The following is a 19,538-nucleotide window of genomic DNA, read 5'->3' as shown; positions in this document are numbered from 1 at the left end:
CTGCCTCACTATAGGTCCGCCCATGATTGTAATACTCTATTCTTGTAGGTCTTTCTTATTTTAGAAGGATATCGTGTTTGGTCTATAATTGTGATTTGAATCACTCCGCGTATAATTGTTTTCTTGCAAATATTTAAGAGAGTGTTTGAATGAAAGTGAGGGAATCTCATATTTAGAGGGACTTTAAGTTAAAATTCACAGACAATATTAAAAAGGATATTGAATTGAGAAAGTTTATAAGAGATCATGGTGTAATATTGATTATTGAATTAATACATTTCTTTTTATTGAGATATTCTCAAGCCATAAGTAAAGTTGTCCTGAACCGAATTACTATAATCTAAGAAATTGTCTCAACATAATGTTGTGTGTGTGAGTACTTTATATAGTACACTATTAACATTTGAACTCATCAAACTCTACATATTATTTTGAAGGCAAAATAAGTTGACACTTTACTATAAGTATATAATAATGTTTGAAATTGCTTTAGAATAGAATTAACAAAAAAATTCAAAATAATGAATGATTTCATCACTTTATGGTCGTTGAATATGCCTCCCATGTGATGATTATTTTTAAACTTGTCATTTTCCTTTTGTTTATAGATAATTGTTTTCCTTCAAAACAATGTTATCATCAATCTCAAGACTTTTAGCATCTTGAAGCTTTGTGGTTATTATCTCCAAGGGTTGAATCTCAATAGTTTTCTTCAATTCTCTACCTTTACCCCACAAGACAATGTATAGCCCAATCACAATGATCAATGATCCTATTACACTGTAATGTTAGAAGAAAAAAAGTTGTAAATAATAATAAAAAAAAGGCTTTCAAAATATTAAATAATAAGATGAGTTAAATATTTGAACCTTCCCAAATGAAGTCTTTCATCTAATAAGAGAGATCCTCCAATGGCCACTAGAACAAGAAAGAGAGGGTTGAAAACAGAAGCATAGAGTGGACCTTTTATGCGCACACACCATGCAATCAAAACCCAAACTATTCCGGAGGCCATAACACCCTACAAATACAAATGTTAACAACTTGTTTATATTAATACATAAATATAAATAAATGATATCGTCAGAGGTTAAATCTTAAATTAGGTTTTGTGATATATTATACCGCAAAAAGTGCAGTGAAAAGTTTGATATCCCAACCAAGCTTCCATTGATTCCAATCACCTCTTTCCATGAATAATGCAAATATAATTGATTGGATAGAAGCCATCACTGACATCAATGCTGCACTTGTATAATGCCAAGGAAACTTCTCACTCATCTTAGCCTATAATCATACACAAAATATATATTTAATACAAGTTGCAAAATGAAGTTAATTAGATACATTGTTTCGATAGTATAAAATTAATAAATGTGTGACCTGAATTATCAACCATATTGAATATGATATACAAGTGCCCAATGCAAGAGAAGAGCCCCATATATTATTAGTAGAAACATTTTGTGGTTGTAGATGATGTTTCAACAAATTCACATTAGTAGACCATATGTGAATTTCAGTGCTTTTATAAAAAGTGAGAATCATAGCTCCACTAATTCCCATTAATGTGCCAATCACCTTGGCTTTTCCGGTTAATGTTCTAATGTTTAACCTTTCTAATCTGAAAATTAAAACCATTATTAATTAATTAACACTAAAAAAATTTAACATCAAGGCTAACTTCAAGGTAAATTTACGCAGTTTTTGTTCGATTTCAGCCCTGCGCACGCAGCGTATAATTTTTCTTGAAAAAGAGTTTTGCCGTTCATTGTAATCTTTCCCATTTCAAAGAATTAGTCTCTACATTTACCTGAAAAAATATCCAACTTTTACTAAAAAAAAAGTTAATTTACGCACCCGAAACAGACGGCTAAGGTGAAGGTTGCACCTGGAATAAAATTATACATGACCGTAGCATATGTTACACCCGCTAAAACTACGGCTTCAACGTATAAATTTTGTTGTAAGGTTGCCCTAAAATAAATTTTGATTAATTAATGATCATATTTTATAAATGTTTATTTAAAATAATATCGAATAAACTTACCCAAATAATCCACAAAGAAAAGCTTGAAAAAGAACTTCTGCAGTGATCTTTGGTTTGCTCTTCCTGTGGAAGTATAAATCCTGAACTGTTATATTGAATTATTATTTTTTTGCCTTAATAAAAATATTTTCCTTTATTTTCTCACTTCTAATTACTAATGAATCTTATGAATTATAATAGAATTAAAGTGGCACCTCTCAGCAAAGTAAGCAAGAGGAACCATAAAAATTGATGCAAAGAGGTAACGATAAGCCACAAGTACACACAAACTCATCCCATTATTATCTGCAACCAATTTGTACAATATGCTAACAACAGCATAAGCAATTTGAACCACCACCATTAGAAATGCTGCTTTTACTCCATCTATGAATTTACAAATAGATGACATGTTAATAAAATAGTATTAATCACAATTATTAGTGTTAAGAGAGTTTTGTTAAGTATATTATCCATTCAAACAAAATCTTGTTTATATATTAGTCATAATTGAATTAATAATTCCAAATTAAAATGCATGAATTCAAGGTGCCAAGAAGACACATTCTGTTGAAACATCAAAGAGGCACATTTCCCTCTACCCCTAAAAAAAAGGTTTCGTAATAGAAAGTTTATCAAATAATTTTAAATATTCCATTTTAAATTTCTTTGACCAAGCACTAAGCATAGTAAAATAATTGCAAATATTTATCAAAACAGTGTCAAGATTATGTATTGTGAATGAGTGAATTCAATTTTAACAAAAAAAAAGAAAAGAATGAGAGTTTTACAAGGGTTTATTTGCTTCTCATGCATCTAACAATAACATCAACAAATTTCTTATACATGTGTTGCTTCAAATACATCTTCTCCACCTTCTTTCTACCTTCCATTCCCATTTGTTTCCTTGCCAACTGGTTTTTCAGCAAATATTGAAGATTCTGTGCAAGGACATCGTTCCCTGCTGCACGTCCAATTGGATGAACAAGACCTGTAACATTGTGTTCTACTATCTCTTTCGTTCCTCCCGCATCAGTTCCAAGAACCTGCTCACATAACATTAAATGGAACACAACTCAAACGGATGAACTGTTGTTAATATATTACATATAGTCACTAATTAATTGATGAATAAGTATTGAATTTTGCTTTGAATGGATGAGTTAAGTCATTCTATTATGCAGACGAGAGGCTATTTCATCGTCCTACCATTTAGTTATTTCATCGTCACACCATTAGACGGTTAAAATGTTGAAAACCTAGACAGAAAAGAAGGTAGTTTGCTCTCTCGTCTTGTTCTATACAAATCCTAGTTCTCTCGCCAGCATCTCTCAGTTTTTATAGATCCTAAAGATACACATTCTGATTCCTAGTTATGCAACTAATATGCTATTTGAGTCATTCTTCAGTAACTTATCAAAACTCAGGCATGAAACTCAAAATACGTGAATGCACTAGAAGTCATACCGGAAGACCAAATGCCATTGCTTCTATAGTCACCCGTCCGAATGTCTCTCCAAGTCCCTGTTCACCATTTGTTAGTTAGCAACAGCTTCCGATATTGGAGAATATTTCAGTAATTGAACTATAGCTCTAAATGTAGTTAACAGCTGGAATTTATAGTTTCAGTAATTATCTGAAGCTGTAAAATAATGCAATACAAACAAAGCCAAGAATGTCATTTCGTTACTATTTTCAACAAATTCATTGATTACTCGGTAAATCTTATCCTTTATTTATAAATAACACTAAATAGATTAGATGAGAATTCAAACATGTTAAAATAACATAAAAACTCATCATACACATGAGAGGCTATTCTAGAAACGGGATAAAGCGATAACTTTAAGGTAAGATCACAAGATTCCAAATCAGAAAATAAAATAATATATTTCATCTATCTCAAGTTCTCAACAGATAACACAACATAATAATATTTCCAACATGATTGAACAACTTTTCCATTTAAAATATCTTTGCTTGGAGCTATATGAATGTCAGGTGCAAACTAGATTCATAATTATATGCATATACTAATAACGAATGAGATAACAAATAACGATATGAATGTATAAGAATTTTACCTACTACTTTATAAACAAAATAAACAGGACCTACCTGAGAGTTTATGACATAAACATCTGCCGCAGAGTATAGTGAGGCAACCTGTGTTGTGGATGGAGTCCACAAAACTGATTTTGAAGTGTTGGGATGCTGTTCTAAGAAACTTAGAAGGCTTTTAACATAATCCCCCTTGTTACTTTTAGATCCAACAGAACCAATGAGAACTTTGAGAGATTGTTTCTTTCTGTGATTATCAAAGTTTACATAATCAGTGCAACAAATAAAAAACAGATACCACAAAATCATCAGTTATAAGAACTAATTTCCAGATTCATGTAACCAACCTGCTTATAGAAGTGCTTGAGATATCATTCGAAGCTACTTTGCCTTTCTTCAACAATGGTAACAGTTTTCTAACACGATGTCTTCTTGCCTGAGTAGACAAGCCTTCCTTTATATTTGATAATTTTTTCATTTTCTTACCATCTTCCAACTGTATATGTTCTACTACTGAGCTTGCTGATTCAAGAAGCAACAGCTGGCCCTTTCCGGGGTTGATGCTACTCAGAGATATTACAAGCATATCATTATCCGTTAATCCCATTTCTTTTCGGACTGATTCTCGCAACAACTGTTTTTTCTCAATCATTTTATCAGTACTAAAGGATGGAGTGTTAAGTGTAGAGGGAATGCCAGCTACAAATGCTAGTTCATCATTAACAGACAAAGGCACAATTTCGGGTTGAGATCTCAGTTTTATGTTTTCTTCTTCACACCATTTTAGCCATTGTTTAGATTGCGAATCAGATAGAAACACCAACATCTTTACTCTGTGCAAGACACCCTTTGAACGATCGAAGTACTCTCGACGATTTTCCATAACCCACCAAGCAACTTGACTCCCTCCCGCAGGAAAACGTTCAATATATTTTTCTAGAGACATAAGAAAACAAAGGGTTTGTATTAAGACAGTAAAAGCATTTACAAACTCATATTGATAATTTCTACTTGAAGAGCAAAAATAGTAACAGCAAAACAATCTATAGAAACTATACCCAATAATAAAGGAAAGAATAAACGATAATCATAGTTAATCATAATCAATCTTTTCATACCAATCCATGATGCACATACAGCGGAACCAGCAATTACGAGATCAGCTTTCATTGCAGTTTTGAAGCTGAGCTCTGCTTTGTCCTCCAGCACCTTGATCCGCCTTCTAGAAAGCTCAGACAGCAAACCACCCTTCCTGCTAAGTGCAACAGCTGAAACAGTGGCTCCACAGCTCAAAAGCTCTGTCGCCAACTCCATCATTGAAAGCGGAGCTCCGGTCATGGAAAGCTCATGGAACACCAAGATAAATCTTCTGGACCAAACCAGACGCGCAAAGTCCCCCTTCCTATTACATGTCCCAGAACGTTTCTGAGGACTCCATTCCAAAATCCTATCCTCTATCGAACCAAACGGACCAACAAGCAACCCATATGTACTATTGGTTTGAGGAATTTCTGGTTCCTGCTCCTCTATAGTGTTGTTCTTTATTTCCACTGTCGGTTTTTTCTTACCACGACCTTTACCTTTCGAAGATCGCCTGCTCTTTTTCTTCGAACTCGTTTTACGACGAGACGAACCATCACTATTATCATCATTTTCTTTCTTAGCCAAAGCCAGAGCCACATTTATTGTTCTACCAATCCCATCTTTATTTCTAACTGTACCATTATTAACAGACAAAGACTCATCACTAGCAATCAAATCACGTCGAACACTCGTCGGATCAGCGTCTGCGCCCGTATTCCTCGGCCCCGTCCCAAATCCAGAAAACTCCTCTTTCTTATCACTATGAGCCCACCTAGACTGAACAAAAAACCCAAGATAAGCCCATAGAGTAATCAAAAGCAACCATAACAACACGCGATTGCTCCGAAACAACACCGAACCACCAAAACCCCTTCCATCCTTCCTCGGCGTTCGACTCGAATTCAATCTTCGAAACGAAGGAGAATTACTTCTTGGAGTCGATCTTCCAGATAATGTTGATTTAAAAGTACCAGTACCAGCTGATCTTAATGAAGATAGTTTAGCTAAACCAGACTGAAATTCAGCTCTATTACTGCTTTCCTCAACAATCATGATTCATATATCAATCACTAAGAAGCTTAACCCTATCAAAAATCCCTTTTTAGGAATACACTAAATTCAGCACCAAAAAAAGCAATTGTGCAATAATGGTTGAAGCTGAAACATGAAAGATTTAATTTGTGAATCAGAATCAATAAAGAATAAAATCAAAATTAGTGATTCAATCAGAGTCCATGAAAGAGTGTTTCAAGATTGTAAAAGAAGTAGTAAAGAATTGGAAGCATTACATTGGTTTTGAAGATCTGTGATTGATTGTTGAAGTTGAGTTCACCACTGTGAGAGTTTGTGGCTACTTGGATGCAGCAAATGAAGAAGATTGAGTTGAGTTGACACTGTCACTCAGAGAGAGAGAGAGAGACAAGGTTTTAACTCTGAGAGACTCACTGAGACAAATTGATAGCACGTGCGTCTGACACGTGTGATATACTGTATTTCAGACTGTAATGAACGCGAGAAAATGTGAGTGTACTATACCGTCGGTGGGTCTCAAGTGTTATTATTCAAATATTGCGACCGTCTGATCAATCCAAGGGTCTTGATTACTACTTGTGTGAAACTTCGTCAAGTAGTTACAGCAGATATAATTCAAGTCTTTATAAGTTTTCCTTTTCTGGTCTTCTACTCTTACTTCTTTCATTTTTATTTTTCCTTTTTTGGGTACGGTTATATAACAGATTAGTTGACGTTTTGTCTTGTTTTAAAACATTAATATCTCTGTAGTTTTTTTTAGGGAGTTTCAAAACTATGTAAGTTTGATAAATATTTACAAACTATAAATTATGTTTAAATTAAATTAAAATGAAAGTAATACTTTTAAACATAAAATGTATGTCATGTCATGTTCATTAAAGTGTTATATAATTACCATACTATATTATTTTATAAAGGCAAAATACCCTGTTTGGTCCCTTAAGTTTGCCCTCTGGTTCACTTTGGTCCCTCAATTAATTTTCGTGTCAATTTGGTCCTTTAAATTTCTAAATGTAATCATGTTTGTCCTTCCGTTACTGAAACGTTAGCCAAAGGTCAGAAAAGCGTCTAGATGGCAAATTGTGTGATGACGTGGTCAAGAGGATTCCAGATGGCATAAAAATGGTTACGTGTACACATAATGATATTATAATCCTCAATCAACCCTCATTCAGTAGTAGCAAAACGAAGAAGGAGAAGCTGAAGGCGACTGCGAACAAGAGAAGCTGAATACGAAGAAGGAGAATGAGCGGTTGCAACAAAGAGGAAGCACATACGATTGAAGACGAAGGCACTATACCAGGTAAGTATTTTCTGCACGTTATTAGGTATTGATATAATTTAGGGTTTAACTAGATTTAGGGTTTTGTTTATTTAGGGCTTTCTGTAGATTTAGGGTTGAAATATTGTTAATGAACTGTGTTAGGTGAGCATGGACGAAATCCTTGAACTGAAAATTCACCATGGTGGTCATTTCGTTGACTCTGATTTTAGTGTGTACGAGGGAGGCGTGGTTGATAATTTGAAAGTAGATGCTGATAAATGGAGTTATTTTGAGTTAGTAGGTGTTTTGAAAGACTTAGGTTATAGGGACTTTGAGAAAATGTATTACAAGGATCCACAATTAGGTATGAATTTGCTAGTTGATGACACAGGTGCTTTAGAAATTGCAGACCTTTACAGGGTGCACCAAAGTGTTGACATTTACATTGAACACACACTGTCTCAACCTGAGTTTTATGATGGACCAGTGGATGATGTTGTTGTTGAGCCTGTAGATGAGGTTGAAAAGTTTCTTAATCAGTTACATGATGAAATAGCTAATAAATTGGATCAGATGAATGCTGACAATGTTGGTGTGGAAGAAGGGGAAGTTGGGTTGAATGGTGATAATGTTGTAGAAGAAGGGGAAGTTGATTTGAATGGTGGAAATGTTGCTGTTGAAGAAGGAGTTGCTAATATAACTGGAGGAAATATTGATGATAGTGGTGAGGTTCATGATGAAAGTGATGATGATAGTGAGGATGAGAACTTTCAGTATGATAGTGCCCTTGAGGTATCATTTGAGGATGAATCTGATGATTATGATGACATAGATGAAGATGAACTTGCTGATCTCATTTCATATGACAGTGATGGAAAGTCTAGTGGGAAAAAGAAGCACATGAAAGATACAGGAGAGTGTAAAGGGAGTGATAATGACAGTGATGATCTTCAAAGTGGCTGTGATAGTGATGCCAGTAGTGGAATTAATAGGAAGAAGTACCCATTTTACAAAGAAAAGAAAGATATGTCCAACTACAAATGGGAGCTTGGTATGTATTTCACTTCCAAGAGTGACATTAAGGATGCAGTGATATCATATGCTGTGCAGAATGGTAGAGATTTGAAGTTCATAAAGAATGACAAGAAAAGAGTAAGGGTAAGATGTAAGGGTGGCTGTCAATGGGAGCTCTACTGTAGCAAGTTACCAGATGGGGATTCTTGGCAAGTAAGAAAGATAATTGATGAACATAATTGTTGTAGGGAGTACAATGCGAAGTTGCTATCTACAAAGTGGTTGAGCAAGAGAATTCAGAACTCATTGAAAAACAATCCTAGGTTGAAGGTTAAGGATATAAAAGAAAAGGCTTTGAGAAAGTGGAATGTGGGGATAAACAAGACCAAGGCAATAAGAGCAAGAGTGGCTGCCAGGGATAAGGTTGATGGGTCATTTTTGGGGGATTACAATAGGATGTATGACTATTGTCATGAATTGTTGAAAGCAAATTCAGGATCTACAATTAAGATGAATGTGGACCCTGTTCCTGAAGGTGTTGATGACCAAAGACCATATTTTAAAAGGCTATACATTTGTTATGCAGCTTGTAAAGAAAGCTTCAAACTAAGTAGACATGTTATAGGATTGGATGGCTGCTTTCTGAAGGGACTCTGTGGGGGCCAAATTCTGGCAGCTATAGGAAGGGATCCTAATGATCAAATGCTTCCTATAGCATATGCTGTGGTGGAAAGTGAAAATAAGGATAGCTGGACTTGGTTTTTGGAGTTGTTGATTGCTGACTTAGGAGGTGCTAATGAGTGTTTAACCTACACTTTCATTTCAGACCAACAAAAGGTAATGTACAACTTCCTCATTGTATATTTATGTGTTGCAAACTTACTATTTCTGTAATGCAAACTTATTATTTATGTGATGTAAACTTTCATTTTCAGGGGCTATTACCTGCAATGGATGAGTTGTTGCCCAATGTGGAACAAAGATTTTGTGTTAGACACTTGTACAATAATTTTAGGAAAAGATTTCCTGGAAAGATGTTGAAGGAAGTTATCTAGAAGACAGCAAAGTCAACATATGCTCAAGCTTGGGAAAGAGAGATGAAAAGAATGAGACTGACCAATGCAGAAGCATATCTCCATATGATGAAGACTCCACCAAGGTTTTGGAGTAGATCCTATTTTAGGACAACCAACAAATGTGATGTTGTGCTCAACAACATGTCTGAGTCATTTAACAGTGTAATTCTTGACTCTAGAGGAAAACCACTTGTGACAATGCTTGAAGAGATCAGAACTTACCTCATGGAGAGATGCGCAAAAAATAGAATGAGGTTCCAAGATGTATCTGGTAATGAGATTTTACCTAACATTAGAAAGAAACTGGAAATAGCTAGCAATTTTACCAACATGTGGCTTGTAAGGTATGATTGAGTATTGCATATTAGTGTTGTTATGTATTGTTAAGTATTGTCTATTAATTGCAGCTATTGTTATTGTAGAATGGCATATGAGCATATATTTGAAGTGAGGCATTTGGAAAACCCAGCTGAGACATTCAGTGTGAATCTGAAGGATTTGCGTTGCTCATGTAGAAGATGGGAGCTAACAGGTCTCCCTTGTGTCCATGCAATGGCATCCATGAAGAGTAGGAATTTTAAGGTTGATGATTACATTCCTGACTACTATAGGGTTTTTGCTTACAAGGCAGTATACAAGCATGTTCTCTACCCGGTGAATGGGTCTAATTTGTGGGTCAGGACTCCATATCCAGATGTTCAGCCACCTAAGTATAGGAAGATGCCTGGTAGACCAAAGAAACAAAGAAATCTTGAGCAAGGAGAGATTGATGGGAGTGACAAAAAGTTGAGAAGGACAGGTTTTATTATTAAGTGTTCTAGGTGCAAGAAGGTTGGCCATAACAAGTTAACTTGCAAGGTGACACCACCAGCTCAGCCAAGTCAAGCAACAGTTATTGATGCATCTCAGCCAAGTCAAGCAACAATTACAAATACAAGTCATCCAAGTCAAGCAACAGTTACTAATACAAGTCAGCCAACTAGTACCCAGGTGCCTGCAACTCAGTCCTCAGCATCCACACAGGCTTACATGAGTGCAACACAATCTTCTAGAGAAAAGCAAGTGACAGGACAATGTTCAAGGGGAAATGCAGGTAACAATAAATCTTCAAAAGTGGATGGGAAGTTACAAAAGCTTGGTGTACGAAGGCCATTTGTAGCCCCAGGACCAACAACAAGATTATCTGCAGCAAAGAATGTGATTGGACCTACAACTAGAAGGACTACCCCAACAAAGAGGCTCCCATCAAAGAAAATTACCTAGTCTTACAATTAGTATTAATGTAATTTGAATTATGTTTGAACACTTAGGGTTATGGTTAATGTATTTTGAAGTCATTTTGAACAATTAGGTTTGTTGTTTTGGTTCTGTTTGTAGGCATTTTGGAGAAGTCTATGTAACATGTTAATGGTAAACATCATGATGGAGTTTGTATTATCAACATGTTTATGTCAAATGCTTTTTGGAATAGAGTGGAAATATCATGAAATGTGTTAATGTCATGTTTGTTTTGGTCTGTCAAATGCATTATACACCAAATATGCCAATACTAAAACTCATTTCATTTCACAACTGTGTTACAATTACACATTCAAAATACACATTCAAAGTACACATTCAAAAACCAGAAACATCCTAATTGCCAATACTAAAACATCCTATAAAACCAGAAACATAACATTACAAAACATATAAACTTCCACTTTTGAAACTTCTTCAATTGGCCTTGAATTTCAGTCACCCTATTCCCTAAATCCTCATTTCTGCTCTTCAGTTTTTCAAATTCCTTGGATAAGATTTCAAACTTATGCATCAAATCTTCACATTTGTCTTCCACCACTTCCTCATTGAACCACTTGAAAAAACCACAACCTCTTTGCTCAGACCCCTGTAAATAACAAATTTGTATCAACAACACAACCTCTTCACATTGCTTTAACATACCAAACCAACAATTAGGGGTTACCTTGTAATTGATACATCCCCAAAATTTCTTTCCTAAATTCTTGTTAGTGTTTTCCCTACGAATCACAGCAGCATCACCACAGTAACAAATTGGCATAGCACGAGCCCTACTAAGAACACAAGACTCGTTGCTTTCTGATTTGGTCTCTTTGAAGAACTCAGAACAATGTTTTTCCTTCATCGTTGGTGATTAACACAATGGAGAAGATGCAAAAGTGATGAACACGAAGGAGAAGGAGAAGAGAACAAGAAGTGCAGAAATGGGGAGAAGGAGAACGTGAAATTGAATTGGGGAGAAGGAAAACCTAATATACTATGACACATCACCTGCCAGCTAGACTAAACAAACGGACGTTAGAGCCAAGTTGACGGACAGGACTGACGTGATTACATTTAGAAAATTAAAGGACCAAATTAGCACGAAAATTAATTGAGGGACCAAAGTGAACCAGAGGGTAAACTTAAGGGACCAAACAGGGTATTTTGCCTTTTATAAATTTAAAACTCCTCATTCTGAAACTCGTCTTAGTCCTCAATATTGGTTGGACCGGCCCTGTTACCACAAGATTCTATCTTCTTCCTCTTTTAATTTTTGCTTTTTCCGTTTTTCCATAGCTTTCGATCACGATTAAGAATTGATCCATCGTGATGATCCTTTAACTAACACCGTCACCAATAAAATCTCCTTATGGATCCTCGAAACCCCTACTATGTTCATCCCGGCGAAAATTTAGGGGTCGTTCTTGTCACACCACCGCTCGACGTCCACAACTGGAGTCGTTCAATGCGTCGTGCTCTCACATCCAAGAATAAAATAACCTTTCATCAATGGAACCCTCACCAAACCCTCTTTCGAAAACTATAATTTTAAACTCTGGGATTGCGCAAATAGCATGGTACTCTCTTGGATCAACCGCATTTTTCCCTCACATTGCTCAAAACACAATTTGCTTTGATTTTGCTCTTGATCTTCGGGAAGATATGCGTGAAAGATTCGCAAAAGGGAACCATTTCTAATTTTCCGACCTTCTTTGAGATCTTCATTCCATCAAACAAGGTGACAAAACCCTCTCTCTCAGTACTTTACTGAACACAAAACTCTATGGTACAAACTTGAAGATTTGCACCCTACCTCAACATGCTCTTTCCAAATCTCTTGTAGTTGTGATCTCGCCAAGGCCGACCGCAAATATAAGCACATGGAGTACGTTTCTTGCTTCCTTAAAGGATTGAATGATTCGTACACAAACATCCACACAAATATTGATCATGGATCCCATTTCAAACATTAGTCGCGTCAATGGTATTTTAAACATAATTATTATATGGCAGAGTCGTGATTTTCTATTGGGTAACCGTGTAAGATAGCAAAGGTCTTGACGACCATAATGAAAATCGGTGATGGTCGGAACATTCTTTAGGATATATAAAGTTATGAATGGTACAATTAAAAAAAATCCTTTCCACCATATACATCTCAACTAATTCAATAATACTTAAGAAACCCCACACTGATTCAAAAGTATCTTTTCGATGTACCATGATATTGTCAAAAAATTGTAATTGGGATCAGAAACAAACGAACTAGCAATGGAAGCAGTCACGATGGCCAAAGAGGGATCTCGAACAACTCTTGAAAAAATTGAAACAAAAGTTACTAAGCAATCACTCTCATGAATACACTCACTCCCTTCACCAAATCATTAAAGTTAATTCAAATCGCTACTAAAACTTAAAATCTCCTTAAAATAACTTTGTCAATTCATATAGCAAGTTTAAAGAAAACAAACAAGTAATAACTTATGAGAGTCCCACCTTAAGAGCGACAATTTTGGAGAAATAAACAACTATGAGTCCATTATTGGCAGATTCATCTTGAGTCAAAATTATCATTTATCATAAACAAATTTACATGCTCTTTTTAGAGTATAGATTACTTAGAATCTAATTCAATAGTTTTTTTACACATGTAACATCCATTTAAGTAGGCGTGTACATGGGTTGGATCAACCCACAAAATTCGGTCAAACCTACCCACAAAAATCCATAAAAGTGGGTTAGGTCAGGTAATTGGGTGGATATGGGTTTAAAAATTAAAAAAAAAAAACCATTAAAAAATTTGGATTAGGGGTAAAACCAAATCCAAATGCAAAAAACCCATTGACCCACTAATCAAACATGTATTTTTACAATTTTGATGAATAATAACTTAATTGCTGCAATTTTATTCTCTTCAACATTTACTATTTTAGTGAACTATGATTTTAACTAATTTTGGATATTTCACTCTTTGGTTATTTTGATGTTAATACAAATTTATGTCATGTATGTTTAGTTTGTTGCTAGTATTTTATGATAATTTTTACTAGTTGATGTGCTAAGAAATAGTAAAAATGGGTTATCTTATTTTTTTAAGAAGATAAAAATATTGAATCATATTTATGGATAAATATGATGACTCGTCATTTAGTCATTTAATATTAATAAAATAGAAAAAATTATTTGGGCAACCCACTACCCAACTTAATCGAACCTGAAAATTAGTGAGTTTGTCTAAACCGACCCATTAATATAGCATATGGTTATTTTATATCAAAATCAGACTGTCGTATATGAATTGGGTATTGGATTTATTAGAGGTCAATGGTATTCAAACAAACTTTATTTCACCATTAGCACTTGTCATTAATTATTGACACTATGTAACTTGTCATTAATTATTAACAATTGTTACTATGTAGCTTGACATTTGTTACTAAGCATTAACACTTGTTACCAAGTACCTTAACACTTGTAGTTATGGTATTGACATTTGTGATTATGTAAATTAGGTTAGGTGTGTTTCAATTAAGCTACCATTATTTCCAATTCCTCTCCATTGCTCGTGTAACATCCCTGCATCTTCCTATTTTGCATGCATTTTTTTCTTTCATGAAATAGTTTATTACTTGAAATAGATTTTTTCCGTTCATGAAAAGTTTATTTGATCGTAGCTGAATAAGGTTAATGGTGAGAAAGGGCTCATTGATTTGGAAAAATTCAAGTTGGGGTAGATATTGAAATTGAAACCACTAATGCGGTAAATGAGTGAATATATTGTAATGTTGGATAATTGAAGAATATATTATAATGCTAGATTGGATGATGGAGGACTAGATTGTAATGATGTAACAGATGATAATGTTGAAACATGATTCAAGTGTTTTAAACATAACAAACTTTTTAATCAATGAATTATATCATATATATTTATGTGTTTTAAGTACTAACATTTTAACCTGTCAAAAAAAAAATACTAACATTTTAAGTCAGTAGGTTCAATCAAATATTCTTTCGTTAAGAATTTTTATTGAAGCAAAATTACACCTAAGAATATAAATGTGCGAAGCTGAGACTAGTCATTCGAGGATTCATATGTCTGAGGACCTAAATTCTTACTTGGTCACCAAATTACAAGATATCATCATTATTAAAGATGGTATGACATAAGGCTCTTGGAAAAGTTAAGAATATGTTAATCACAAGTAATCAATTAGTATTGATTAGGATTTAATTAGCCTTAATTGTAATTATGTTATTTTCTATTATGAACAACCAATTTGCATATAAATATAGAGCATGTATGATCATATTTGACACATAGAAATACAATTACAACATAAGTATCTAGAGTTGGTTGACTCATTGTTATCCGCTAAAAAAATACGTTTTTCCAGCCACAATCGACACTGCCGCCAATAGCGTCGCCGATCCCGATGACCTTCCAGCAAGATACATATACCGCCTCCTCCACATTGGCCAGTCCCCCAAAAGATCGCCTTCACACGCGCCATCACGTGTCGCCTATCTTGTCACACGTGGGTCTCATGCCCCACCCCTCCTGTCGCGCGTAACAGTACGTCCGACAACTGGTTTTGTCATTATTTCCATCCCCTGTGTCACCTTCCTGCCCTCATTCCAGATTTGTAATAAAATTTTCTTTTCCATCCATCAGCTCAAGTGGGAGACACTGATTCCTTCATGTTTACCAAAGTTCCGCTTATCCCGTGCGAGAAACCAACAAGACATCCAACTAGGACATATGGGTTGGTGTTGTCAAGATAATGGTTTCAAGGTCAAGGACTTGAAGATCACCTAACCACATAATCAGATGATATTCCTGTTGCCAAACGCGATAAGTGGAAACTAGCAGGTGCCTCTGTATGCACTGTATTATGGTTTTTCATAACAACTAATCTCTAAGCACAGTACCAAGTCTTTACCACTTGCTATTAGGTTTGGGAGAAGACAAAGAAAGTCTTCTCCAACGATATCCATTGTCTTTACAGTCTCATCCTCAAACTCAACTCTTTGAAATTGGAGAATAAGGAAATGCAAGCCTATATGAGTAAGCTTGATGCGTTGAAGGAAAATTTTATAATCCCAATGCCCTTTACAAAAAATGCAACAACTTATGTTGAACAACACAGTAAGTTTTTCATGATCATGGCACTTGTCGGGCTACCACTGGCCATAACTCGATTTCGTCCATAACCAGATTTTATCAAGATCCATTGTTCCTAACTATGAAGCAGTTAGTGAACAACTGTTGCACTTGGCTACGCCTCATGTTTTTGAACTGTAATGTACTACATCTCCCACTGAATCATCTACTCTTGCTTTTCACTACCATGGTCGTGGTAGACGAAACAGAGTACTCGGTGGTCAACGCCATGGTATTCATTGTAACTATTGCAATAATTACGGTCACATCGAAGTTGAATATCATACAAAGGTAAGAGAACAACAACGACAACCACTAGTTGCTTTTGTTGGTCAATCTACTATCACAAAAGATGTTAATATTATTTCCACTAATTATAATTAGTTCCTTCATTTCAAATCAACCCATCAACCATCATCATTTGTCGTTGTTGCTCAGTATGGTAATCATGTATATTTTGTCTTTACATCATCTCTTGGTCCTTGGTTTCTTGACTCTGGTACCTCTGATCATATGACTGGTAATAAATCTCTTCTATCTTACTTATCTTATTCTGATTATTTTCCTTCTATCACTGTGGAAGATGGCTCTAAAATCAAAGTTCAAAGCCTTGGTCAGGCACGTCAACTTCCAAACTTGTCTTTAGACTTTGTCCTTTATATTTATGGTTGTCCTTTTAATCTAATATTTGCTAACAAGTTCACTCGTACTCTTGATTTTTTTTAGTCCTTTTTAATGATAATTTTGTTTCTATCCAGGATCGGCGTACATGACGGACGATTGGAGCAAGGATAGAGTTCAGAGGATTATATCATTTATCTCCACCAATGGCATGTGCTTCTATTGCTTCTCATGATCTTACACATCAACTTTTAGTTCACCACATCCTTAATAAATTGTGTCTTTTAGTTCCTAATTTTTTTAAGCTTTCGGAATTTGAGTGTCAGTCGTGTCAATTAGGCAAACATATGTGTCACACCTATTGTCAACGAGTAAATAAAAGTGTTGCATCACCTTTCTCTTTAGTTCACTCTCATATTTGGGGTCCTAGTTGTGTCAAGTCAACTTTAGGATATAATTATTTTGTAACTTTCATCGATGATTTCTCACGATGTACTTGGGTATTTCTGATGAAAAATCGTTCTGATGTTTTTCATATATTCCAAGAATTTTATGTCAAAATCAAAAACCAGTTTGACACTTCCATTAAAGTTTTACGCACTGATAATGCTCATGAATATATGTCATCCTAGTTTCAATATTTTTTAACATCACAGTAGATTATTCATCAATCATCGTGTGCTCACACACCACAACAAAACAATGTCACTGAACGGAAGAATCGTCGTTTAGTTGAAACCACACAAACTCTTTTACTTCACCACATTGTCCATTCTCGTTTTTAGGGTGATGTTATCCTCAAAGCCTGTCACCTTATCAACTAAATTCCTTCATCGGTCGTTCAAGATCAGATTACATACTCTATCTTGAATCCACATTATGATCTTTAGCTCGTTCGTTTTTACATATTTGGTTGCACATGCTTTCTTCATGACCTCAGTTCAGGTAACGACAAACTTTCTACCAAATCTCTCAAATGTATTTTCCTAGTCCACTCACGTATACAAAACGTTTATCATTGTTTTTGTCTCCAACTTCAACGATATATTGTTTCCTCCAATGTCATATTCTTTGAAACTTCCACATTCTTCTTTGCCTCTGTGTCACCTGACATAAATTATACTTCAGATGTTCAAGATATCCCTTCAATCGTCCTCACACTCATTACAGTCCCTACACCTCCATTGCAAATCTACCAAGGATGGGCACCCCGTCCATCGGAGGTAAGAGACGATATTGATCCACCAGCAGGATCTTCTGCTCCAACTGCTTTTCTAGTTGCATCACCTGAACTTGACGTTCCAATAACATTACGAAAAGGTATTTGTTCTCATCATCTTAATCCTAAATATGCTTGTGTTTTAAGTTATGATTGTCTCTCTATTTCATATGTCTCTTGTGTTTCTGCTTTGAATTGTGTGTATATTCCTAAGTCTAAAGGTGAAGTTATGATAGATCCCAATTGGCGTCAGACAATGGTGGAAGAAATGGGTGTATTGCATTAAAATAACACTTGGGACATTGTACTTTACCTCTAGACAAAACTATAGTGGGGTGTCAATGGGTTTATATAGTGAAAGTTGGACCAGATGGTCAAATCGATCGTTTCAAAGCCCATTTTATAGACAAAGGATACACACAAATATTTTGTTAGACGCTAGGCTTGAGGATCTAGAGGGGGGGTGAATAGATGCCTCAGAATTTTTCGGAATTATTTCAAACTTAGGCGAAAGTGTATCGGGATCAACTTGCGTCTATTCCGAACCTCTATTGAAAGAATCGGATATGTGATAAAACCACAAAATAGTTAAGGATTATTGATGAATAGATCGCTTAGAGAATCAAATAGTTACACTAATGTAAATCGATTAAACTACTCGCTTGATTAACTTGTTTGCAATGACTTGATAATAGTTGAAGCAATCTATCAAACACTTGGTGATAATAACCAAATTGATTATGATTCAATGTATGGTGACTTGTGATGTTTGTGTTAGGTTTTAACACACAAGTTTAACACTTGAACCTTTGATCAATTTGCAATTATAACCAGAATAAAGCGAAATGTAAACGAAAAGATAAAAGCGATAACAACACGATATTTGTTCAGGCAATTCGTCGATCGTCCTCGCTACGACTACATCTGCCCCCAATTCCAAACGGGAATTGGGATGTCTTTCGTTATTATTGAAAATAGTTTATACAAATAAGATAACAAAGCGATAAACGATAAACCAATTATGTTGATCCTTTGAATCTTCTTCCCCCTTAATATTGAGCCAGATCAAGGTCTTCCAAGAGCCTCACTTTGATCCCTTTTCTGCAGTGTCTTGAATTGCTTGAACCCTTGTTCTTCAATCTTCACACTCAGGTGGATCCTTGATGAAACCTCTTGATAAAAACCCCCAAAATTCACCAATCTTGGAGGACAAAACCCGCAGATTTTATTCACCAAAAACCTCACAAATCTTCACCCACTAGGAATCTTCAATTCCGTTCCATGGACGTTATCGATCTTGATCGCAAACCCTCAACACAAAAATGATTGTGTGTAGTTGTGTTGGAGTTGAGAAGAAGATCGAAGATGAGAAGCCTTTGTGTCTCTTTCAGTTGTTGGTGTTGATTCTCAATAATTGACAGCAAACAATATATATGGGAGATGGTATGTTGATGCAGAGCAAACATTCAATTTGGCAGTTTTTGAGAAGATAGGTTGACCTACTTTATTGATTAGGTCGACCTAACAGAAGCATATTTAATCAAGTTGTAATTGTTGCCAGTTAGGTTGACCTGTTGAAGGTTTAGGTCGACCTAAAGTCAGTTGTTGCCAGTTAGGTCGACCTAAAGTCAGTTGAAATACGTTCTTGGGACTTTTCTTCAGTTTAGGTCGACCTAGGAATGTGGGTAGGT

General features: G+C 35.3%; 4 protein-coding genes across 5 annotated transcripts; 1 reads left to right on the top strand and 3 right to left on the bottom strand.

Annotated features, from left to right (window-relative positions):
• Positions 1-309: 309 nt before the first annotated feature.
• On the bottom strand, positions 310-2,613 carry LOC131624952 (WAT1-related protein At1g25270-like). Of its 2 annotated transcripts, XM_058895875.1 has the most exons (7): positions 2,245-2,613; positions 2,051-2,113; positions 1,861-1,977; positions 1,384-1,624; positions 1,126-1,287; positions 870-1,021; positions 310-780 (listed from the first exon to the last, which is right to left on the bottom strand). In XM_058895875.1, the coding sequence occupies exons 1-7, from the start codon at positions 2,439-2,441 to the stop codon at positions 603-605; spliced, it is 1,110 nt and encodes a 369-aa protein (XP_058751858.1). In that variant the 5' UTR covers positions 2,442-2,613; the 3' UTR covers positions 310-602. The 2 variants fall into 2 exon arrangements, with proteins under 2 accessions (XP_058751858.1, XP_058751859.1); XM_058895876.1 differs by lacking the exon at positions 1,861-1,977.
• Positions 2,614-2,710: 97 nt separating this feature from the next.
• On the bottom strand, positions 2,711-6,632 carry LOC131624951 (uncharacterized). The gene is made up of 6 exons (XM_058895874.1): positions 6,463-6,632; positions 5,209-6,331; positions 4,438-5,026; positions 4,148-4,337; positions 3,497-3,553; positions 2,711-3,075 (listed from the first exon to the last, which is right to left on the bottom strand). Exons 2-6 carry the CDS (start codon positions 6,224-6,226, stop codon positions 2,827-2,829), a joined length of 2,103 nt encoding a protein of 700 aa, XP_058751857.1. The 5' UTR covers positions 6,227-6,331; positions 6,463-6,632; the 3' UTR covers positions 2,711-2,826.
• A 3,068-nt stretch (positions 6,633-9,700) lies between these two features.
• Positions 9,701-10,822, top strand: LOC131624935 (uncharacterized). Its single transcript, XM_058895858.1, has 2 exons — positions 9,701-9,903; positions 9,967-10,822. The coding sequence occupies exons 1-2, from the start codon at positions 9,701-9,703 to the stop codon at positions 10,820-10,822; spliced, it is 1,059 nt and encodes a 352-aa protein (XP_058751841.1).
• Positions 10,823-11,163: 341 nt separating this feature from the next.
• LOC131624934 (uncharacterized) lies at positions 11,164-11,705 on the bottom strand. Its single transcript, XM_058895857.1, has 3 exons — positions 11,526-11,705; positions 11,301-11,447; positions 11,164-11,217 (listed from the first exon to the last, which is right to left on the bottom strand). Exons 1-3 carry the CDS (start codon positions 11,703-11,705, stop codon positions 11,164-11,166), a joined length of 381 nt encoding a protein of 126 aa, XP_058751840.1.
• Positions 11,706-19,538: the final 7,833 nt, after the last annotated feature.

The sequence above is a fragment of the Vicia villosa genome, unplaced genomic scaffold (genome assembly GCF_029867415.1).
Source record: "Vicia villosa cultivar HV-30 ecotype Madison, WI unplaced genomic scaffold, Vvil1.0 ctg.000175F_1_1, whole genome shotgun sequence".
NCBI lineage: Eukaryota > Viridiplantae > Streptophyta > Magnoliopsida > Fabales > Fabaceae > Vicia > Vicia villosa.
The sequence above is the reverse complement of the archived record's forward strand: the minus strand, read 5'-3'. Positions and strand labels throughout refer to the sequence as shown.

Bases quoted from the DNA above. Each gene is read 5' to 3' on its own strand.
- LOC131624952 (XM_058895875.1), bottom strand. From the start codon at position 2,441: ATGTCATCTATTTGTAAATTCATAGATGGAGTAAAAGCAGCATTTCTA. The intron at 2,114-2,244 runs GTGCCACTTTAA...ATACTTCCACAG, and splicing joins CTTGCTTACTTTGCTGAGAG to GAAGAGCAAACCAAAGATCA. The intron at 1,288-1,383 runs GTCACACATTTA...GTATGATTATAG, and splicing joins CAATATGGTTGATAATTCAG to GCTAAGATGAGTGAGAAGTT.
- LOC131624951 (XM_058895874.1), bottom strand. From the start codon at position 6,226: ATGATTGTTGAGGAAAGCAGTAATAGAGCTGAATTTCAGTCTGGTTTA. The intron at 5,027-5,208 runs GTATGAAAAGAT...TTATGTCTCTAG, and splicing joins TGTATGTGCATCATGGATTG to AAAAATATATTGAACGTTTT. The intron at 4,338-4,437 runs GTTGGTTACATG...TGATAATCACAG, and splicing joins TCAAGCACTTCTATAAGCAG to AAAGAAACAATCTCTCAAAG.
- LOC131624935 (XM_058895858.1), top strand. From the start codon at position 9,701: ATGTCTGAGTCATTTAACAGTGTAATTCTTGACTCTAGAGGAAAACCA. The intron at 9,904-9,966 runs GTATGATTGAGT...TATTAATTGCAG, and splicing joins ACCAACATGTGGCTTGTAAG to CTATTGTTATTGTAGAATGG.
- LOC131624934 (XM_058895857.1), bottom strand. From the start codon at position 11,705: ATGAAGGAAAAACATTGTTCTGAGTTCTTCAAAGAGACCAAATCAGAA. The intron at 11,448-11,525 runs GTAACCCCTAAT...TGTTATTTACAG, and splicing joins GGGGATGTATCAATTACAAG to GGGTCTGAGCAAAGAGGTTG. The intron at 11,218-11,300 runs GTGACTGAAATT...CTGGTTTTATAG, and splicing joins ATGAGGATTTAGGGAATAGG to GATGTTTTAGTATTGGCAAT.